This window comes from Talpa occidentalis, unplaced genomic scaffold, assembly GCF_014898055.3.
Source record: "Talpa occidentalis isolate TD23 unplaced genomic scaffold, MPIMG_talOcc4v2.1 talOcc4.11, whole genome shotgun sequence".
In the NCBI taxonomy this organism is placed as follows: Eukaryota; Metazoa; Chordata; class Mammalia; order Eulipotyphla; family Talpidae; genus Talpa; species Talpa occidentalis.
Genome location: NW_023601104.1, coordinates 19,809,013 through 19,829,527, shown reverse-complemented (window position 1 = coordinate 19,829,527; position 20,515 = coordinate 19,809,013). Strand labels below are relative to the sequence as shown.

The following is a 20,515-nucleotide window of genomic DNA, read 5'->3' as shown; positions in this document are numbered from 1 at the left end:
GGGTCTGGATAGTTGCTGGAGGCTCAAAGTACAATGTAAAACAACAGCAATCATCTTCCTTCTCCAGGAATGTCTAGTTTATTCAGGGAGTAAAAGTAAATCATTTATAAGGGCTACAAAGAGGCATATACAGGGTCCTATAGTAGCTAACTAAAGAGGGTTTCCAGAAAGGCTCTGGAAGTAGGGAGTAATGTTTGAGTCAAGTTTGAAAGATGATTAGATAATAACCAGGCAATAAGATGAGGCACCAAGCTGTGAAAGAAGGAGTGATTATTGTGTGGTTTTATGCTTACTATGGGGCTCCCTCTGTGTTGTGCAGCCATCTCAGCTTATTGTTTCATTTCATAGCTGGTATCAAATCTGAAGGAAGAAAATACTTTGCTGAAGCAGGAGAAAGAGACCCTCAATCACCGCATCGTGGAGCAGGCCAAGGAGATGACAGGTAAGGCTCACATGGCCCGACCTCAGACCAAAGTTCCGTCAGTCACAGCTTTGCTTAGAGCTAAGATGTTTTTTAAAATTGAGGCTGTTATCAGTGCATTTACATAGTTCCAAGAGACAAATACTCTAAATATTTCGACAAATTAGTTGGTGAACTGTAAATGTGGTCTCTTTAGATACAAATGTTTAGATAAGGTCATATGTAATTTTTAAAAAGCTTAATTTACCTGTATTTAAAGTTAGTAACTATGGCTTATAGATTTCCTGTTAATTTAGGAATAACTCCTGAGTTACTCCTGTGTATGTATGTAACTTTCATTTTTTCTAAACCAGTGGATATTATATTCCCAAGATCAACCACTTTTTGCCACCAAACTAAAACAACTCAAGACATACTTTAATTTATTGAATAGAGACTTAACTAGATGTGGACATTTATTCTATTTAGTATTTGTGGGATGGAATGCTGATAATTTACAGGGTGTCCACATCTACATAACATGGGATAAAAAGATATAGATTGAAACTAGAGTAATTGATGATGGAAATGGAATGAAAGAGATGGGGTGAGTGAGGATAGACTTTATGAAAAGAGTCAACGGCATGTTACAATTTTTTATTTGCTCTTCAAAAATGGAATAAAAATCTTCTAACGTTTTGAGATGAGGTATACAAACAATAATGCTGTGTGCTGTTAGTAATAAGGAATTTGAGAGAGAATTTACATGTGTATGAAGAAAATTAACAAATCAGTTGTTGGAGTGTTACATTTTAGATTTCAGCTAGGGATTCAAGATAGGAATGTTCTGAAAATTAATCAAGATTAAAGATTAAGAGAACGAAATGAACCTAATATACCTGTTAGTGTCATGACGATGCAAGCCTGCTGCGCTTTCCCATGCACTACACTACTACACCCTCCCTCCCAATTAGGGGAGATGGCAGAGAGGAAAGAGAAGATATCTGGAATTCAGCCTTTTGGGATGAAAATAAGGGATAAGATAAAGAAAAGTAGCCAGAAATAGCTGCAGATGCAGAAAATAGTCACTGAAGACATGGTACAAAGACTTCTGGGATACAGAATGTAATGGAAAGATTGAGAATGATCATAGTACTTTTAGGAAAATATAAAATGTATCTTGAAGCTAAATAATAAGAATAAAAAAAAAAACAATGGATTTGTCTAGGTAAATTTAGTTTTCCTGTGCTTCATAGTCTTAGACAACTTCTGCAAGCTGACGAAAATAAAAGACATTTTATAGAATGTTACAGGGAAAAGAAATTCTTTTTTTATCTTTAAATTTATTTATATATAGTTTACATCATTGATCATTTTTGTACATTATATATAACATATATATATAGAGAAAGAGAGATTAATTACTTGTTAGGCTGCTCTCCATCTCCAGATGATGGCAAGAGAGGGCAAAGTGGGATGGGTGAATGGAAAGGTCAGGGTTCCCCAGCAGCACATAGGAAATGACAAAAAAATAAATAATATAGATGACCAGTTGTGGGGCTCTTACCCTGTTAGGAACTGGGGAGTAATTTGACAATAGAGAAGTTCACAGTACTGAAAAACTGTAAGATAGGATCCAGGGAATGAGACTCATGGAGAAAGGCTATAGAATAGGACAGAAGGTCCACTGAAAAGTTGCCATTCTTTTGTGTGTGTGTGTGTGTGTGTGTGTGTGTGTGTGTAGAAGAACTGGGATGTAGACTAGAAGTGTGGGGGGTTGTGAGAGGATTCACCAGAGATACAGTGGGGAGCAGAATAGGTAGATCTTCTGAAATACTCCACTAAGGGGAGCAGCAGGCAAGACAGGAGAGGTCTGCTGTGTCATATGTAGGTTAGCTCCTGGGCTGGGGATTGAACTCAGGCCATAGCAATAATAGCACTGAGACTTAATCTGTAGGCCACCAGGGAGGACCCCAAGGTTGCCATGCTTGAGGATTATCTCTGACGTTTTCAGAAAATACACTAATTCAGACAAAAGAATTTTATAAAAATTTTGAAATGGAATACTATAAAAATACTATATAAAAATATATGCTTAAAAGATTTACTAGGCAATGAGTATTTTATTAAGAATGTGTTGTAACCTGTAAATGAACTAGTGACACTCAATCTGACACTCAGTCAAAGTACATTAAAGAACTTTGTAGATGATTATTGTCATTTATTAGTAAATTTATTTCAATTTTGGTAATGTTATTTTTTCTTTCACTAAGTTATTCTTTATAATCATAGTCATGTTAAAAATAAAATCCCAGGCAGAGAAATTGGCAGTCAGGGTACATATTTGCATTCTGCAGTGCCATCTTTGTATGCTTTACCATCTTCTTTCAGAGACTATGGAGAAGAAGTTAGTAGAAGAAACAAAACAACTAGAACTTGATCTTAATGATGAAAGATTGAGATACCAGAACCTACTAAATGAGTTCAGTCGCTTAGAAGAACGCTATGATGACCTCAAGGAAGAGATGACTGTGATGCTGGTGAGTCAAACACTTCTTTTTTATGAAGTAAAATATGTTAACATATGCAAAAGTGGATAAAATAGTAACATGAAACCCTCACATGCTCATCACCCAATTCCAGAATTGACAACACATTTCTATACCTCCATTCCATCCCAATCAATAGATTGGATTATTTTAAAGCAAATAAAGCAGAAATCATATAATTTTACTCATAAGTGCATTAGTAAAGTCAAACACTTTAAAGACTGGACTGTGAAATAGTGTGAAGTCAATGGAGTGCACTTTGGTTCATGTGGTGAATGGCAATGTAAAATTTGCTTATAAAGCAAATAATGATGTAATAAGGCATTTCCTCCACTGATTTTTATTATAATTTTGAAGATACATACTTCCAAAAAGAAAATTCAGTCTCTATTTGTAACAATTGTTTTGACTTGGTTGCATCTGCCAGTGTACCTTTTGTACTTTTAATAGTAATGCATATCCCTCCCTATTCTACTTATCCTGTTACCAAGAAACAGAGTTCCCTAGCTGTCTTGTTCCCTACTATTATCAATCCTAAAGGTAGCCTAATGATACAGATGGCCAGAAATGCTCTAAAATACCTCTTATAAAACAAACTATACTTTGATATCTATGTGGTAGAGTATTTGCTTCAAATTTTGCTTCTAGCTGGATCCTTAGACAAAGTGCTTTAAAATGTGACTTAAAATGTCAAAATTAAAGAGATTATGTTAGCTAATACACATTATCTGCAAGTGAAGAAACTGAATCTGAAAGAGGGTGAAATGCTAATATAAAATCCCACAGTTGGGCCATTATTTCAAACCTCACTACTTTCCTTTGATTTGTAGGTGACAAAGAGAAATTAGAAGTAGGAATAGGTCCTACTTCTTATAATTGGCTCTCTGGTATAACCTCACCAAGTTATGTCTTCCTTGTTCTTCCTGATATACTTAACCCTGTTCTTCCTTCATATTCTCACATTCAGAGCTTTCTCCGGAGTTTCTTTTCCTCTGTCTTTCACCATCATGTTCCCCAGAGCTCAATTCTTAGATGTATTTTTACTTTACTATGTGACCACACCAATACTTGTGGTTAATTTATGCTTTGGTTGTGGTTAAAGTTTTGTATCGCATTGGGTGTTTTTGAGACCACTTGTTACTTGGGCTGTTAATAAGTGGCATTAGAAAAAGAAATGATTGAGGTCATTAGAAAAAGAAATAACTGACGTCACCTGGAAATCAGCCAGGTTAAACAGAGATAAACAGTTGTTTATCTTATAGAATTTCTTACAGAATTTCTTAGATTCTTTTATAGTGTATACCTGCGACCCTCAGAAAATATAGTGAGAGAAACATGTGCCGTGTATATATATCACTCTCCAAGACATTCCAGAGACACCTGTGAGGTTAATGGGTCCCCTTAGTTAAAAGGTAGCCATCTCTAGAAAAAACCCTCCAGTCTGGCCCTCCTCCAACAACTAAACCAAAACTGTTCCTTCCTGCTGAGCAAGTCTCTGCTGGCCATCTGTTGTGCTTTCAGCAGTGCTATGGAAAAATAAAGATGTAACCTAGCTCCAAGGTTAGTTTAGGTGCTTGATTTCTGGTATCTCAGCCTGAAACTCTCTCCATTGTCTGCCTGTGATTGTCATTCCTCTTAGGTAGCAAAATGGTCAGATGAAGGGAAAAGGAAAATAGCAAAGGGAGGAAGTTCAGAAGTTGCTAGCTTCCTACTCAACTCTTTAATAGGTCTCATTTTGTAGTTCCAGGTGCAATCAGGATTGTGGTCTTTGCAGCAAATGTTTGCTGAAAGTTTCAGAGAATAAAAAAATTGACTTATATAATTTAGGACTAATTAAAATATTAATAGCAATATCTTATTTTAATGCTTAGACAAACTTCACAACTAACAGATGGGTACTTGGCTATTATTTCATTGAAGTTGTTCTGCAAATGAGGGTTTTCTTCTTAATAATCAGGAGTTAGTTAATGAAGCACTTTGTAGTAAATAGACTTGAGATGGATGACAAGACTGCCTCCGGGCTTCCCCTGATTATTGGTAGGCCAAGGGTAGTGTCACTTGTTGGCCCTGGCACCGAGTCTTTTAGGGGTTTTTGCCAGGAATATTTAGTTTTAGGGCAGAGACAATAGAGAAAAGACTGATTTAGGACAAAGGAGTTTCAAACCAACATTGAAAGGATAGTGAGGTACAGGGAATCCAGACTTGTAATGTGTTTGAAGATAAATTAATTCTGAGTAAGGAGGAATCCAGCATGTCAACTCTGGGGTCATTAATCATGGAAAAGGGAGTAAAACAGATTTAGGAAAGAAGGAATTGTGGGAGAAATGACATAAAGAGAAGAGGAGGTGTAAGATGCAGATCTTGAAGGAAAACTTCATAATCAAGTCAGATGTTTGTCCTTGAAATTATCAGCAGTTGGACAGGGGAACAGAATCCAAAAAACTTGGAGAACTCAAAGACCACCAACAAGGGAGTTGATGTATTAGTCTAGGGTCATAAGAGGTACAACAATAACCATTAACATAATTGAATGCTTGTTAGATATCAGGCACTCTACTTGTACTATCTTATTTAGTTCTCACATAAATCTTATGGGGTAGATTATATTATTATCCCCTTTTTCTTGATAATGAAACTGATGGCTGAGAAGTTGGTAAGAGATAAGTAATTCATGGAGCTGGAATTCCTACCCAACTGTCTCCTGTTTCAGACCCACAATACCTCCCTGGTACTCTGTATCTTAAAGTTACATTAAATAAAAAATATACAGTATGGCTTTTATTTATTCTTTAAGGTATTTGTTGTTTAATAATAGCTATACATGTGGAAAAATAGAGCCTCTCTCGTCTTTGATTAATTTATTAAAAATCACTCTCCTGGGCCTCCCTGGTTGCACAGCGGTTGACTGCTGCGTTGTGAAGCTGCCTGCAGCCTCTGCAGCGCGGGTTCAATCCCCGGCCGCCGGGTGAGGGTCCCACATGGCGCGCAGACCTCTCCTGCCGCCCGCTGCTCCCCTCAGCAGTGTGCTTCGGTCCTTCTGCCTGCTCTGTTCCCTGCTCTGGCTCTGGTGAATTCTCTCACCTTCCTGCGCCTCTGACTGTACCCCGTGCTTGTATAAATAAATAAATAAATCTTTAAAAAAAAAATCACTCTCCTAATGTGTGTATTGACCTATCTGTGGTTTGTTTTTTTTAGCATAGAAGAACTGGGGTATAGGACAGATGTGTGGTGGGTGAGAGGATTCACCAGAGACAGAGTGGGGAACAGAACAGGCAAATATACTGAAATGCACTGCTAAGGGGAGCAGCAGTGAGACAGCAGAGGGCTGCTGAGCCATATGTGGGTTGGCTCACTGGCCGGCAATTGAACTCCGGCCATAGTGGTGATAGCACTGAGACTTACCCCCTATGCCACCAGGGAGGCCCGTTACCTATGTACTTTAATGACACAACCAATTTATTAAGTATACTCTATCCCATACAACTGTTGACTTGGGCTGAAAGCTCAAAGTAAGAGGATTGAAGTAAGAATAAAATAAATGCCTTTGACTTTATGCGTGGTAATTCTTCCCTTTCATTTGCTAGATAGTTTCAGAGGATCTGGTGTTCATAGGTCGTCCTTAGCATTAGAGAACAGATTGGACTGGGAGATTTAAATTCCCTTGGATGTTAGCTTCCCTTTGGTTTGAGCCATCTCTGTAAGCCTTGATGTTGGCAGGCAGGAAAGAGGCAGAGGACTTCTTTGTGGCTTCCAGCTCTTTTCCTGCAACTGGGGAAGGAGTAAAGAAAACTGGACAGACCAAAAGCTGTTAGAAGACTTTCTGAAGCTCTCAGGATCTGTAACCCTGTGAGATCCAGGCCTTTGGACCTCTTTTCCTTTTCTGGTGGGGTACACACTGTGAGTGAGGGCACAAACCCAGCCTTCTTATTCCTTCTCCCTTGAAATCATTCTCCAACCTCCTCTCCTACAGAAGGAAAGGGGCTGCAATTGCTCTTCCCCACAAGCTTCCTGAACACTAATTTCATAGGTTCCTAATGTCATAAAAGTGTTAACCAGCCTCTCTTTGGAGAACTTACAGAGTAGTATTCTTATCTCTCCTGCACTCCATCCTTCCCACTGCTGACTCCAGAGATTGCACTTCATGTGTAAAAGTAGCGGAAATTATAGTCACATATATGGAATCTCCCTACCTCACCCCCACCTTTTTTTTTTTTTTACCATTTATATCCAATTACGGTCTAATAAAATCATTGTCTTATCATTAAATGTTTCTTATGAACTCTTGGTAAATTTTATCTGACTGCAGCACTGAAAGTCAGTGCTTGGCTGTTGAGGCATCCTACCTTTGCGTCCTCCCGTGACTAGCTTCTCGCAACTTAAAAACCCAAGGGGGACTCTGATAATAATGACAGATTACTTTCATTTGAGAATTTGGTTTTGAAACTGTTCTTGTCATGCCATGCTGGTACATCTTTCCCTGCTTTTTCTTTTTTAAAGATTTATTGATTTATTTGTTTATACAAGCACTGGGTACAGTCAGAAGCGCGGGAGGGTGAGAGAATTCACCAGAACCAGAGCAGGGAACGGAACAGGCAGAAGGACCGAAGCACACTGCTGAGGGGAGCAGCGGGCGGCAGGAGAGGTCTGCGCGCCATGTGGGACCCTCCTCCATTGGCCAGGGAGCAGCCTGGGATCTAACTGGTGCTGCAGAGGCTGCGGGCAGCTTTGCAGCCCAGCACTCAACCGCTGCGCCACCTGGGAGGCCCTCTTTCCCTTCTTTTAAGGAGCTTAAAGGTGACCCTTTTATGAGGGTTTGGTCATGACAACATTGCTCATGAGAACAGCAAGACAGCGTGTGGGGATAAGAACCATGTTACTATGGTATCTTCTGTCTGAACTATGTGTGGTTTATTATGTTAATAATACGTGTTTTATTTGCCTTGCAGAATGTGCCTAAGCCTGGACACAAGAGAACAGACTCCACTCACAGCAGCAATGAGTCTGAATATACCTTTAGCTCTGAAATTACAGAAACTGAAGACATTCCATTGCGGACAGAGGTACATTTTAGATACCTACCACTCAAAATAGGCTGTGACCATGCTATTGTCAAAGAGAATATTTCTATTGCAGAGCAGATCCATTTGCCATTTATTTTGATCTGTTTATTCTTAAGAGACTTGGGGGTACTTAATTAGCTGTTACGTGTGTACTTATTGCATATTTTTTTTATCAATACCCTTTAATTTGAATGTAAGTTTGAATACCAGATTTTCCCTCTCATAGTTTAGTTTCCCTTTATACCTTAATATATTGTATGTACAAAAAATATAACCTATCATGAATTTATTTCAGACTGAGGTAAATTATTTTTCAGTGTAAGCCCTTTGAGTCTTATAAATACCAGTGCCCAAGAGGTTAGCAAAATTGCTGGTTCTGTTTGCTGACAGTTTTTAATCAATATAATTTTTTTTCATAAAAGTGCATGAGAAACATCTTGAAATCATCCTTCATATTTTGTGTTATATGGTATGAAACTAAAATGAAAATTACTGTAGCTCTGAGAATACTATGACTTTAAGTTACATTGTTCTCAATTCTCAAATTTGGTTTTCAAATGATATTAGTCTCAGTAATGGGTAATTCAGGCATAACTGTTCTATTTTTACTTACATTCTGAGAAAATGGCCGAGTCAGAAATACACTGTTTTTGGCACAATAGGTGACGAAATCAGATGATTGTTTGCTTCCTTATCTTAGTTCTACCTAGGAATGAAAAGTTTCTCCCATCTTATTGAGTTCATTTTGAAGAAAAGTATCACATAGTTGAAGTCATACATTCAAGAAGCCTGTTACTTGTCCACCGTCATAGCTTGCAAGTGGCAGAGCTAGTGTTCTAACAGGTTTGTCTACTTAGAACTGCAGTTCTTACTGCCCCAAATGGTGTTGGTTGGAGTACCATTGCCCTGCATTCAGCTGGTATCCCTGGGTTCTCTTCCTTGGGCCTCTCTCTTCGGCATGGTGTGTGAGTTCAAAAGATGATAGTCCTGTTAGGACCCAGAACTAGCACAGTGTCAGTTCTGCCACATTCTAGAGTTAAAGCAAATTACAAGTTCAACCCAAGTCCAAAAGGTAGAGGAGCAGACTTCATCTCTTGATGGGAGGAAAGGCATCTGTGTTAGGAGGTATCACTGTTGGCCATCTTTGGAGACTACCACACAGTCAGTTTGTGGAAATTTCAGAGTTAAAACTTAAGACTCTCTTTTGAATATGATGGTTTTAAAATTGCATCCTGATAGTCTTAATGGTAGTACGCCCTTGTAGTAGTCTGAGGGAGGTATGTTTACAAATCCCAGTGTAATACTACCTAAGCAGCTTCAACATGGCAGGGAAAAGTTATGAGAAAAAAGGTGTTTGCTGGGAATTATTTTGGATTAAATTCAGAACAAGAAAGTCTCTTATTGACAGTTTTGATTGAGGACATCGTCGTTTTTTAAACTAAAAAACTCTTACATGCTTTATCTAATTTTTATTAGTAATGATGTATTTCAGGGTGTCTACTGAAGTTTTCTGCAGAGTCTTACAGATTTTAGAGAAAGAGTTACTTTTTGTTTGTAATTTTCACCTGTTTTCTGCTGAATCTTTCTCAACTCTTTTAAATGATTTGAAGAAGGATTTGTTCTCCACAAACACAGATCTTAGAGTATTACATACTGTTCTTCACATACACCATCAACCAGCAGTAATGCATGTGCCCCACCCAGAAGTCTTCTCTAACTAGTGGGGAAGGCTGCTTACTGAACTGGTCATCCTAGGACCTTGGACTTAGTGCATGCATCTAAAATGTGACTGACTTTTCTTAGTATTGCTATCATTACCATAGGACAGACTACAGTAACTTTCCTCACTGGGACTAAGTACAAATCCTTTACCTCAGTCTCTCTGCCTGAGTTTCCTTATTTGTGAAATGGGGGTGCTATTACTATCTTACCTGGTAGTGAGTGATGTTTTGAAGATTAAACAAGTTAATTCTTGTAAAACATTTGGTACAGAGTTTGGTTGGTACATACTAAGTCTTCAGTAAATACATGTTTTTGCTCTAACAAATAGGTTTCCAGGGATCACCCTATAACTCTGACAGGGTGTGGTCAGGATCAGAAAGGTGGGAATCTATACACCTGGTAATAGAAAAAGATACTGGTTTTCAGAAGGGACATTAGGTAGGAGAGAAGACTATTTGTACACCAGTTACTTATGACGTCCAGGTTTGAGTTGCTTCCCGAAACTACCTCTGTAATGGCCAGGTTTACAAATATTCCATTCCTATGTGTAATACTACTAGAATCTGGTGCCAGGAAAATAATTGGTCCAGTCTTATTTATCAGTTGCATCATCATCATCACCATCATCATTATCATCATTACTATTAAAATAGATATGGAGGTATCTTCCAGACTGTTTTAGAACACAAAATTCCAACCTTAGTCATGTAATATAGCAAAATTTGATGTAAAAAAAGAATGTTTCTAGCATTACCAAACCTGTGCTTTGTTATTCATAAGTCACAAGGGTACCATAGTTCCTAATCTCTCTCTAGAGAATTCACCTCCTCTAGAGAACTCACTTGCCAAAGCAAGAATTCACTTGCTTTGCAGCCCTCCCACACTTCCTGTCTTTGTGGTTTGGAGTTAGGTTGGTTTAGAAATATTGCATCTCCCCTCTCTGTCATGCGTGTTTATTAGTAGGTATTAACTAATGATTCCAATTCTGTCTCTGCTCTTGAGCTTCCTCACACCTGTCAAACCTACAAAATGGTCTCTATAACTTTTTCAGCTATTGTTAGCAATAATTCCAGAATGTCTGCCAGGCCTGTGGTAATTTGGTAAATAATTGTTATCTTGCTGATTTTATTCGCATGAGAGACTGCTGGTTTTTGTTTGTTTGTTGTTTTTAATGTTATTTTCAAAGTTGTGCTCTCTTGGAAAAGCCTTGTGTACAAAGTCTTTGCTATGAAAGGAAAGCAAAACAAAATCCCAGAAATTTCTCTGAACCAGATGACCCAGTCTTCCTTCGTGCTTACATGGCATAGAGTACAAATGGCATCTCTTTAATTAGATTTTATCAGTAAGGGTAAGAATAGGTACCATCTACAGCACTCTTGACTCATAACCAATCATTATTCCTCAAGCAGTTTTGCAGTTGCTGAATATTATCTTTTTTGTCTTTCATCTCCTCTTAATATTCTTGTCTGCAGAATTTTGCTGTTATCTAGCAATTAACTAATTCATTATGGGGTATTAACTGGTATCTAAAATTATCCCATCCCATTTTAATAAGAGCATTCTTTACAAATAAAAATGCCTATTTAAAGCTGAGAGGAATGATCCCAAATGTAGAAATTTTAGGTACACTGAATGTATTATATTCATTTATAGGATGAAGGCTTCTCTATTGCAGTGTTGGAAAAGATTAAAGAATTAAAAAATCAGGGATACATAACATCATTAATAGATAGACAGACGTTTAAATTAGGTAGACAGGAATGTATACATTGTAAATAAGCTAAAAAAAGAATTTGTGGGATGTATAAAAATTAGTGTTTATATGAATGAAGTTCTGTAGTAATTTTATGTAATGCTGTCTGGATGTTACTCTGTTTTGCTAAAACAGACTTTATGGTGAAGATCATGTAACTAAACTTTTTCTTACTGTTGAGCATTACAGAAGTGGACGGTAAGAAAAAGTCCAGGTATAACTAGTCTGCGGGTAAATGACCCTGACAGCCTAAAAACATCCTACTTCTTAGTTTAGTTAATTCTTTAGTTAATTCTTCAATAATAATTCTATTATTGTAGAACTGGAATAACTGGCACTATAAAATTCAAAAAAGACTAAAAATAGCTAGTAAATATAAAAATTATTCAATCTTACCCAAAGGCAAATGTAAATTAAAATAGTGAAATGCCAATTTTTGTGTACACATTGAGTTAATTTTTTCTTATGTGGTATGTCATTGCTGTTCCAGACAAAGCGGTGGTTACTCATGGACATATAAAGCAGGCTGAACTAATTTAACAAGTTTTAAAATATTAATGTTTAGATATTTAAGCACTATGTTTATTTTACTATATATCAACAGCAAAACTTTAGAATCAAACTCAATGTCCATAAATAAGGTAATAACAAATGATGTTATACATTAACTATATAGCCAGGAAAGTTATGGTTTCAGATTTCATATTTGGTAAATTTGGAAAATATTTATAATCCATCACATAGTTTCAAAGTGAGTACAAAATCATGAAAACGTGACTGCAATTTAAATCTATAGGTGCATATAAAAAAGACTGGACAAAGTTGTGGATTGTCTCAGGATATGAGATTATGCCTTCATTTCTCTTCCTTGTACTTTATTATTTCCTAAATTTTCTTTGAAAACTTATTTTACTTTATATCTGAAAAATATGCCTGTTTTGGTAAAAGTGACAATTGTAGAAATGAGATGTGCTATTAAGTTAAGAATTATACCTTGAACATTTAAAGAAATTAATGGATGCTACCCTTCTCCCTCTAACAAAAAGAGACTCTTCATTTTCTCCATTAAACCTAATGATATGATTTTGTCTCTTCTGATTTCATTAAAAGTTTAAACCTGAAGAAAACAGGCTGAAGCAATTATGGTATTCTCAGAACTTCCATCATGGCGCTAGTTCTTTCCATTTGCTTAGTTTTAATTAGTGTGCCATTATCTGTCCAAGTAGTTTTCACTATGATTATGTTTTTGAACCAATTGATATGTTTTTAAAGTGCCACTAGATTAACCCTTAGTTTATGAAGGATTATATACATTTTAGTTTTTCAGTTTTCTCTCTGATGCCAATATATTTATGAGGGCACTTAAAAAATCATTTTTCTTGATTACAAAAGCTGTACCTGCTCATGGTAAGCAATTCAGGTATATAAATGTATAAAGTAGAAAATGAAACATGCCAATCTTCAAAATAGCCAGTGAGGACCATCTAGATTTCTGTAAGCATGTACTAAGTATATTTAAAAGTCACCTGTTCTTTGGCCATTTATATTTCTTTTTCTAAATTTTGGTGTTGAACTCCTAGTCATTTTCGTATTGACATATGCATCTTTTGGATCATCATGACCATCTTATGATTTCTGGGGTTTAGGAGCCAAGTGAGAGAAAGGTGCCTCTCGACATGTCATTGTTCCTCAAGCTCCAGAAGCGAGTCAAAGAGCTGGAGCAGGAGAAGCAGTTGATGCAGGATGAGCTGGATCACAAGGAGGAACAGGTGCTCCGCAGCAAGGCACAGGTACTTGATGCTTTTCCACCCGCAGCCTCAGGAAAACTCAGCCGCAATGCTGAAACTTCTGGTTTTAAGATTTATTTTATTTATTTTTGCATACAAGAACTGGGATTTAGGCCAGAGGTACAAGGAGTTGGCAGGGGGAGGATTCACCAAAGACAGAGTGGGGAGCAGAACAGGCGTATCTACTGAAATACACTGCTGAGGGGGGCAGCTGGTGAGACAGGAGAGGTCTGCTGCACCATGTGGGTTAGCTCCTTGGCTGGGGATAGAACTCATTGCACAGTGACTGGTGATAACATGGTAGCACTGAGACTTTAACCCCTGCACCACCAAGGAGGCTCCCCTCCCTCAAAAAAAAAAAAAAAGATAACATTTATAAAGCTTTTAACTTTATATATTCCCTAGGAAGAAGAACGACCACAAATTAGAGGTGCAGAACTGGAATATGAATCACTCAAGGTAATGGGAAGTTTCTGACAAAATCCAAATATCTTGTTTTCTCAAAAGACTTGCTCAGAGCCTTTTTTGTTTCTCAGAGAGCATTCTTTAGGGCTGCAGGTTATACCAGAGGCCCTCACTAAAGCCTTATTCAGGCATTACTTTTAGCCTTTTGTTGTTTTCTTTAATAAATTATATTTCATATAAGCTAGACTTTAGTCTCAGCAGAAGCAGAAGCAGTTGCTGCCATATGAGGCTGTAGAAGGTGATAAAGGATGTGGTTGACTTGGGTTCACATGCCAGCTCCAGTGTTTATATAACTGTTCAAGTTACATATCCTACCTGTGCCTCAATTTCTTTTCAATAAAATGGAGATAGTGATAGTACTTTTATGCTTGCCGTGAGGTTTATATAAAGGAATTCTTGCCAACTGCTTATAATAGAGCCCAGAGCTTTGTAAGTTCCCTACAGATGTTTGCTACTATTTTTGTCACTATAATTTTTAAGTGTAGTTCTAATTCTTAAACAATCCTGCAATTAAAATATTTTTCTGTGCTTTAAAATGAGGAAATTGAGGCTAAGAGGAATAAGTAAGCTCTTCCCTGAGATCACCCCACCAAAAACCAGCAGGAACAATCAGTTTGAACATAGGTATCTCTCTGATTCCTGTGTTCTTTCCACAAACCCCACTCAAATCATGTATTTGTAGAGAATTATAACTCAGTAGTAGTTTGTAGAGTAGGTACATATTCTAACTTACTTTTTAAAAGCATTTGGTTGGAGGGGGACAAAGGTAAACAATTGTCTCCTTAATGGCAGAAGGCAATGTCTAATTAAATAGTGGTTAGTTGCCACTGTGTATTCCAGAGCAGCTGAACATGGGAGAAGGCATTGCTTAGGAATCATAGTTCCTGAAATACAAAGCGTCTTCGGTAACACAAGTATTGAAGTTAGGGAATAAATGAAACAGCCTATTCCTTGATACACAGCAGGTTGTGTTCCACCTGCACCTTCCTCTACTTTCCAGTATCAGAAACTTTTGAACTCTATGAAGTCTGAGCTATCAGGCTGTCAGCTGTCAAGATACCCCCAGCTTCTAAGTGTTCTAGGCTACTGTTTTGTGTTAAATTTCTTGTTCTTTGATATTTTCTCTTTCTGTCAATTTTTTTATTCTTTTACTTTTGTAAATTATAGTCTAGAGTAGCTGGAAAATTATAGTAAACTAAAATTAGAGGCACCACAAAAATGGAAAAGGAAAACTCATTTTAAAGGCTTTATGTGTATATTGAGAATTTCAAGAATTCTTCAGGTTGCTAAATTGTCATGAAGTAGTTTTGTGGGGATTTTTTTTGCAACATTACTTGAAGTCTAGTTCTGATATATTATTTCCTAATAAATTGATTTGGAACATAAAGTATGTATATTAATAGCACTGTATCCTCTGTGACTTTGTTACTACCCATGGTCCAGGCCGCTGATTTCTGGTTATTCTCTGCTGTATGGCATCATTATAAAAAGATTGCCTGTCCTTTTACCTGCCCAAAGTCATAATTTTTTTTTTCTTTAGAGAAAGAAAAAGTTTATTGAGGAGAAAAGGAACAGAAGTAAAGTGGGATTCTGCGGCCTGTGGAACCAGGCCAGGGAGGGGCAAGGAAGCCCCATAATTTTTTTTATTAGTTGCTTCTGCTGAAGAGAGCAAGAACTTTTCCACTGGTATTTAATAAAACCTTAAAAAGTTTTTTTGCCTTACTTAGTCATTGTCACTACTTCTGAGACAAATTTTTTTGTTTCCTTTTTAAAGATTTGTAAACTGGGGCTTAAAAAGTTAAGAGATTTACTCTCAGGTGGAAGAGTCTGATCTTGAATGAAGTGATAGGAAACTTTCTGAATACCCTAGGTTCTTATTACCTCTTGTCTGAAAACTATTTTTTTTTTTTTAACTTCCACTTTTTTTTTTTTTTTTTTTTTAATTTTATTGTTATATTCCCCATACAATTGCAGCCCCCCCATTCTGACCCCAATCCCTCCCCTCCGCCCCCGCCCCCAAAAAGTGTCTCTGGTTCATAGTTTTTTGTTGATTTTGATTTTCACTTTCTTATAGTTATTCATTTTCCTGGTCCCTTATTTAAGTTTTCTAGATTCCTGCTATGAGTGAGACCATCCGGTATTTTTCTTTTTCTTTTTGGCTTATTTCGCTGAGCATGATCCCTTCCAGCGCCATCCATGTTGCTGCAAATTGCATGTGTTTATCTTTTTGAATGCTGAGTAATATTCCATGGTATATATGTACCACATCTTCTTGATCCAGTCATCTATTTTTGGGCATTTGGGTTGTTTCCAAAGCTTAGCTATTGTAAACAGTGCTGCTATAAACATAGGGGTGCAGGTGTTCTTTGGAATTGATGTTTCTGTGCCCTTTGGGTAAATACCTAGGTGTGGAATTGCTGGATCATATGGAAGCTCTATGTTTAGTAGGTCCAGAAATCTCCACACAGCTTTCCACATTGGTTGGACCAGTTTGCACTCCCACCAACAGTGCAGAAGAGTTCCTTTTTCTCCACACCCTCGCCAGCATTTGTTGTTGCTAGTTTTTTTAATATGTGCCATTCTCACTGGTGTAAGATGGTATCTCATGGTAGTTTTGATTTGCATTTCCCTGATGGCAAGTGATGTTGAACATTTTTCATATGCCTGTTGGCCATTTGCATTTCCTCTTCAGAGAAGTTTCTTTTTAGCTCTTCTGCCCATTTTTTGACTGGATTATTTTCTTTGTTGTTGTTGAGTCTCATCAGCTCTTTGCAGATTTTTGTGATCAGTCCTTTATCATTAGTGTTGGGTGCAAAAATGTTCTCCCAGTTGGTGGGGTTTCTCTTTGTTTTTGTTATTGTCTCTTTTGCTGTGCAGAAGCTCTTTAATTTGATGTAGTCCCAGCTGTTTATCTTTGCCTTCACTATCACTGCTTTGGGTGATGTGTCTGTAAAGATGTCTTTGATGTGCAAATCACGTAGTGTTTCGCCTATATTTCCTTCTATATATTTTATGGTTTCAGGTCTTATGTCTAGTTCTTTAATCCATTTTGAGTTGATTTTTGTGTATGGTGTGAGGTAGTGGTCAAGCTTCATTCTTTTGCATGTAGCGACCCAGTTTTCCCAGCACCATTTATTGAACAAACTTTCTTTGCTCCAATGCATAGTCTTTGCTCCTTTGTCAAAGATTAGTTGACCATAAATCTGTGGGTTTACTTCTGGATTTTCTATTCGATTCCATTGGTCTGTATGTCTGTTCTTGTTCCAATACCATGCAGTTTTGATGATTATGGCTTTGTAGTATAGTTTGAAGTCTGGGAGTGTAATGCCTCCATTCCCTTCTTTTTTTTTCAGGAGAGCTTTGGCTATTCGGGGTTTTTTGTGATTCCATATGAATTTCATCAATAATTGTTCTATTTCTTTGAAGAATGACATTGGAATTTTGATTGGAATAGCATTGAATCTGTATATTGCTTTTGGAAGAATGGCCATTTTAATAATGTTTATTCTTCCAATCCACGAGCAGGGGATGTCTCTCCATTTCTTTGTGTCTTCTTCTATTTCTTTTACAGTGTTTTATAGTTTTCTTTGTATAGGTCCTTTACCTCTTTTGTTAGATTTATTCCCAATATTTGATTTTTTTTGTTTCAATAACAAAAGGGATGGTTTTTTTGATTTCTTCTTCTTCAGATTTATTGTTTGTGTATAGGAAGGCTACTGACTTTTGCGTGTTGATTTTGTATCCTGCCACTTTACTGAACTGATTGATGAGTTGAATTAGCTTTTCTGTGGAGTTTTTGGGGTTCTCTATGTATAATATCATATCGTCTGCAAATAGTGATAGTTTGACTTCTTCTTTTCCTATTTGGATTCCTTGGATGTCTTTCTCTTGTCTTATTGCTCTGGCTAGGACTTCCAGTATTATATTGAAAAGCAGTGGTGAGAGTGGACATCCTTGTCTTGTTCCAGATCTTAATGGAATTGCTTTCAGCTTTTCACCATTGAGAATGATACTGGCTGTTGGCTTGTCATAGATGGCCTTTATGATGTTGAGGTATGTTCCTTGTATCCCAAGAATTTCAAGGGCTTTTATCATGAATGGGTGTTGCACTTTGTCGAAAGCTTTCTCAGCATCTATTGATATTATCATATGGTTTTTATATTTCTTTTTGTTGATGTGTTGGATAACGTTGATTGATTTTCGGATGTTAAACCATCCTTGTGCCCCTGGAATGAATCCTACTTGGTCGTGGTGAATTATCTTATGGATACATTGTTGGATTCTGATGGCTAAAATTTTATTGAGGATTTTTGCATCAGTGTTCATTAGGGAGATTGGCCTGTAGTTTTCCTTTTTTGTGTTGTCCTTGTTCGGTTTTGGTATTAGTGTAATGTTGGCTTCATAGAACGTGTTTGGTATTGTCCCTTCCTTCTCAATTTTTTGGAAGAGTTTGTGAAGGATAGGCACTAATTCGTCTCTGAATGTTTGGTAGAATTCATTTGTAAATCCATCAGGTCCTGGGCTTTTGTTTTTGGGGAGGTTTTTGATTACCATTTCAATTTCGCTAATTGTAATTGGTCTGTTTAGGTGTTCTATTTCTTCTTTATCTAGCTTTGGGTGATTGTAGAGTTGTAGGAATTTGTCCATCTCCTCTAGATTGTTAAACTTGTTTCCATATAACTGTTCATAGTAGTTACTGATTATTCTTTTGATTTCTGCTGTGTCCGTTGTGATTTCTCCTCTTTCATTAATGATCCTGTTTATTTGTGCTTTCTCCCTTTTTTCTTTGTGAGCCTGGCTAGGGGTTTGTCTATTTTATTGATTTTTTCAAAGAACCAGCTTTTGGTTTCATTGATCTTTTGGATTGTTTTTTTAGTTTCAATTTCATTTATTTCTGCTTTGGTTTTATTATTTCTTTTCTTCTACTGGTTTTGGGGTTTTTTTGTTGTTCTTTTTCTAGATCTTTGAGCTTTGAGATTAGGTTGTTTCTTTGAGTTCTTTCTTGTTTCTTGATGTGAGCTTCTATTTTCCTCTTATTACTGCTTTTGCTGCATCCCATACATTTAGGATATTGGTGTCCTCCTTGTCGTTCAATTCAAAAAATTTTTTAATTTCTTCTTTGATCTCCTCATTAGTCCAGTGGTCTTCCAGTAGTGTGGTTTTTAATCTCCATGAGGTAGGAAAGTTCCTTGCCTTCTTTTTATGGTTTATTTCTAGTTTGATGCCTTCATGGTCAGAAAAGATGGTTGATATGATTTCAATCTTGGTGTATCTGTTGATGTTTGTCTTGTGCCCCAGTATGTGATCGATCCTGGAGAATGATCCGTGTGCGCTTGAGAAAAATGTGTACTCCGTTTTTTTGGGGTTTAGTGTTCTATAGATGTCTGTTAAGCCCAATTGCTCTAGGTTCTTATTTAGAGCTTTGGTTTCTTTACTTATTTTCTGTCTTGTTGATCTATCCATTGTTGATAGTGGTGTGTTGAAGTCTCCCACTACGTATGTGTTTTCTCTGATGTCTGTTTTCAGAGAGGACAACAGTTGTCTGATATATTTTGGTGCTCCTTCGTTTGGTGAGTATATGTTAATGAGTGTTATTTCTTCTTGAAGTATTGTCCCCTTGATCATAATGTAGTGACCATTGGGGTCTCTTTTTATCTTTTTGAGTTTGAAATCTGTTTTATCTGATATAAGTATAGCTGTTCCTGCTTTCTTTTTTGGTCCATTTGCTTGTAGGATTGTTTTCCATCCTTTAACTTTGAGCCTATTTTTATCTTTTGTAGCTAAATGTGTTTCCTGGAGACAGCAAAAGGTTGGGTTTTGTTTCTTAATCCAGGCTGCAACTCTGTGTCTTTTATTGAAGAGTTTAGTCCATTTACATTTAGAGTTAATATTGATATGTTAACATCTGTATTTGCCATTGTGTTTGTCTTTCCTTTGATTTTATTTATTTATTCTTTTAATGACTTTTTTTTTTTTTTGGCCTTCTTTCATTGTTATTCGTCCCTCTGAGGTTCTGGCTTTAGGACTCCTTGTAGTATTTTTTGGAGTGGGGGTTTAGTTGCAATGAAATTCCGGAGTTTCTGTTTGTCTGGGAAGGTCCATATTCTTTCTTCAAAGAGGAAGGAGAGCTTTGCGGGATAGAGTATTCTTGGTTGGCATCTGTTTTCTTGGAGTCTGTTGACTATGTCCCTCCACTCTCTCCTTGCCCGTAGTGTTTCTTCGGAGAAGTCTGATGTCAGCCTGATTGGCTTTCCTTTGAATGTTATCTGTTTCTTCCCTCTTGCCAGCTTCATTATTTTTTCCTTGTCCTGGATTCTAGGGAGCTTTACTATTATGTGTCTTGCTGTATTTTTTCTTTCGTCGTGGAAGTTTGGTGTTCTTCTTGCTTCTTGTATATCAATTTTCAGCTCCTTCTTCACATTTGGGAAGTTCTCTTCAATTATCTCTTTGAATATTTTCTCTGTTCCTACTTCTCTCTCCTCTCCTTCTGGTATTCCTATAACTCTTATATTTCCTTTCCTCATGGAGTCAGATAGTTCCCGAAGTCTTTCTTCATTCTTTTTCCTTCGTACTTCTCTTTCCTTTTCTGTTTTGGTTCTTTTTATTTCTGTGTCTTCAAGAGCACTTATTCGTTCTTCCATTTCATCAATTCTGCTTTCATTGCTTTTCTCAGAATTCTTTAGTTCTTCCACTAATTCTTTGATCTCCTGCATTTCTTTTACTTCCCTCTTTAGGGACTCAATTTCATTCTTCTGATCGTTGATTATTTTTCCCTTATC

The 20,515-nt window shown here is 37.0% G+C and overlaps 1 protein-coding gene across 5 annotated transcripts in view; it reads left to right on the top strand.

Annotated features, from left to right (window-relative positions):
• Positions 1-20,515, top strand: part of MYO5A (myosin VA) — a 168,658-nt gene that overhangs the window by 108,238 nt on the left and 39,905 nt on the right. For all 5 annotated transcript variants that reach the window (XM_037502502.2, XM_054701588.1, XM_054701587.1 and 2 more), the window contains exons 23-27: positions 349-442; positions 2,792-2,940; positions 7,896-8,009; positions 13,131-13,274; positions 13,677-13,730. In XM_037502502.2, the coding sequence (XP_037358399.1) occupies positions 349-442; positions 2,792-2,940; positions 7,896-8,009; positions 13,131-13,274; positions 13,677-13,730 (555 nt within the window). The remainder of the gene's footprint in view (positions 1-348; positions 443-2,791; positions 2,941-7,895; positions 8,010-13,130; positions 13,275-13,676; positions 13,731-20,515) is intronic.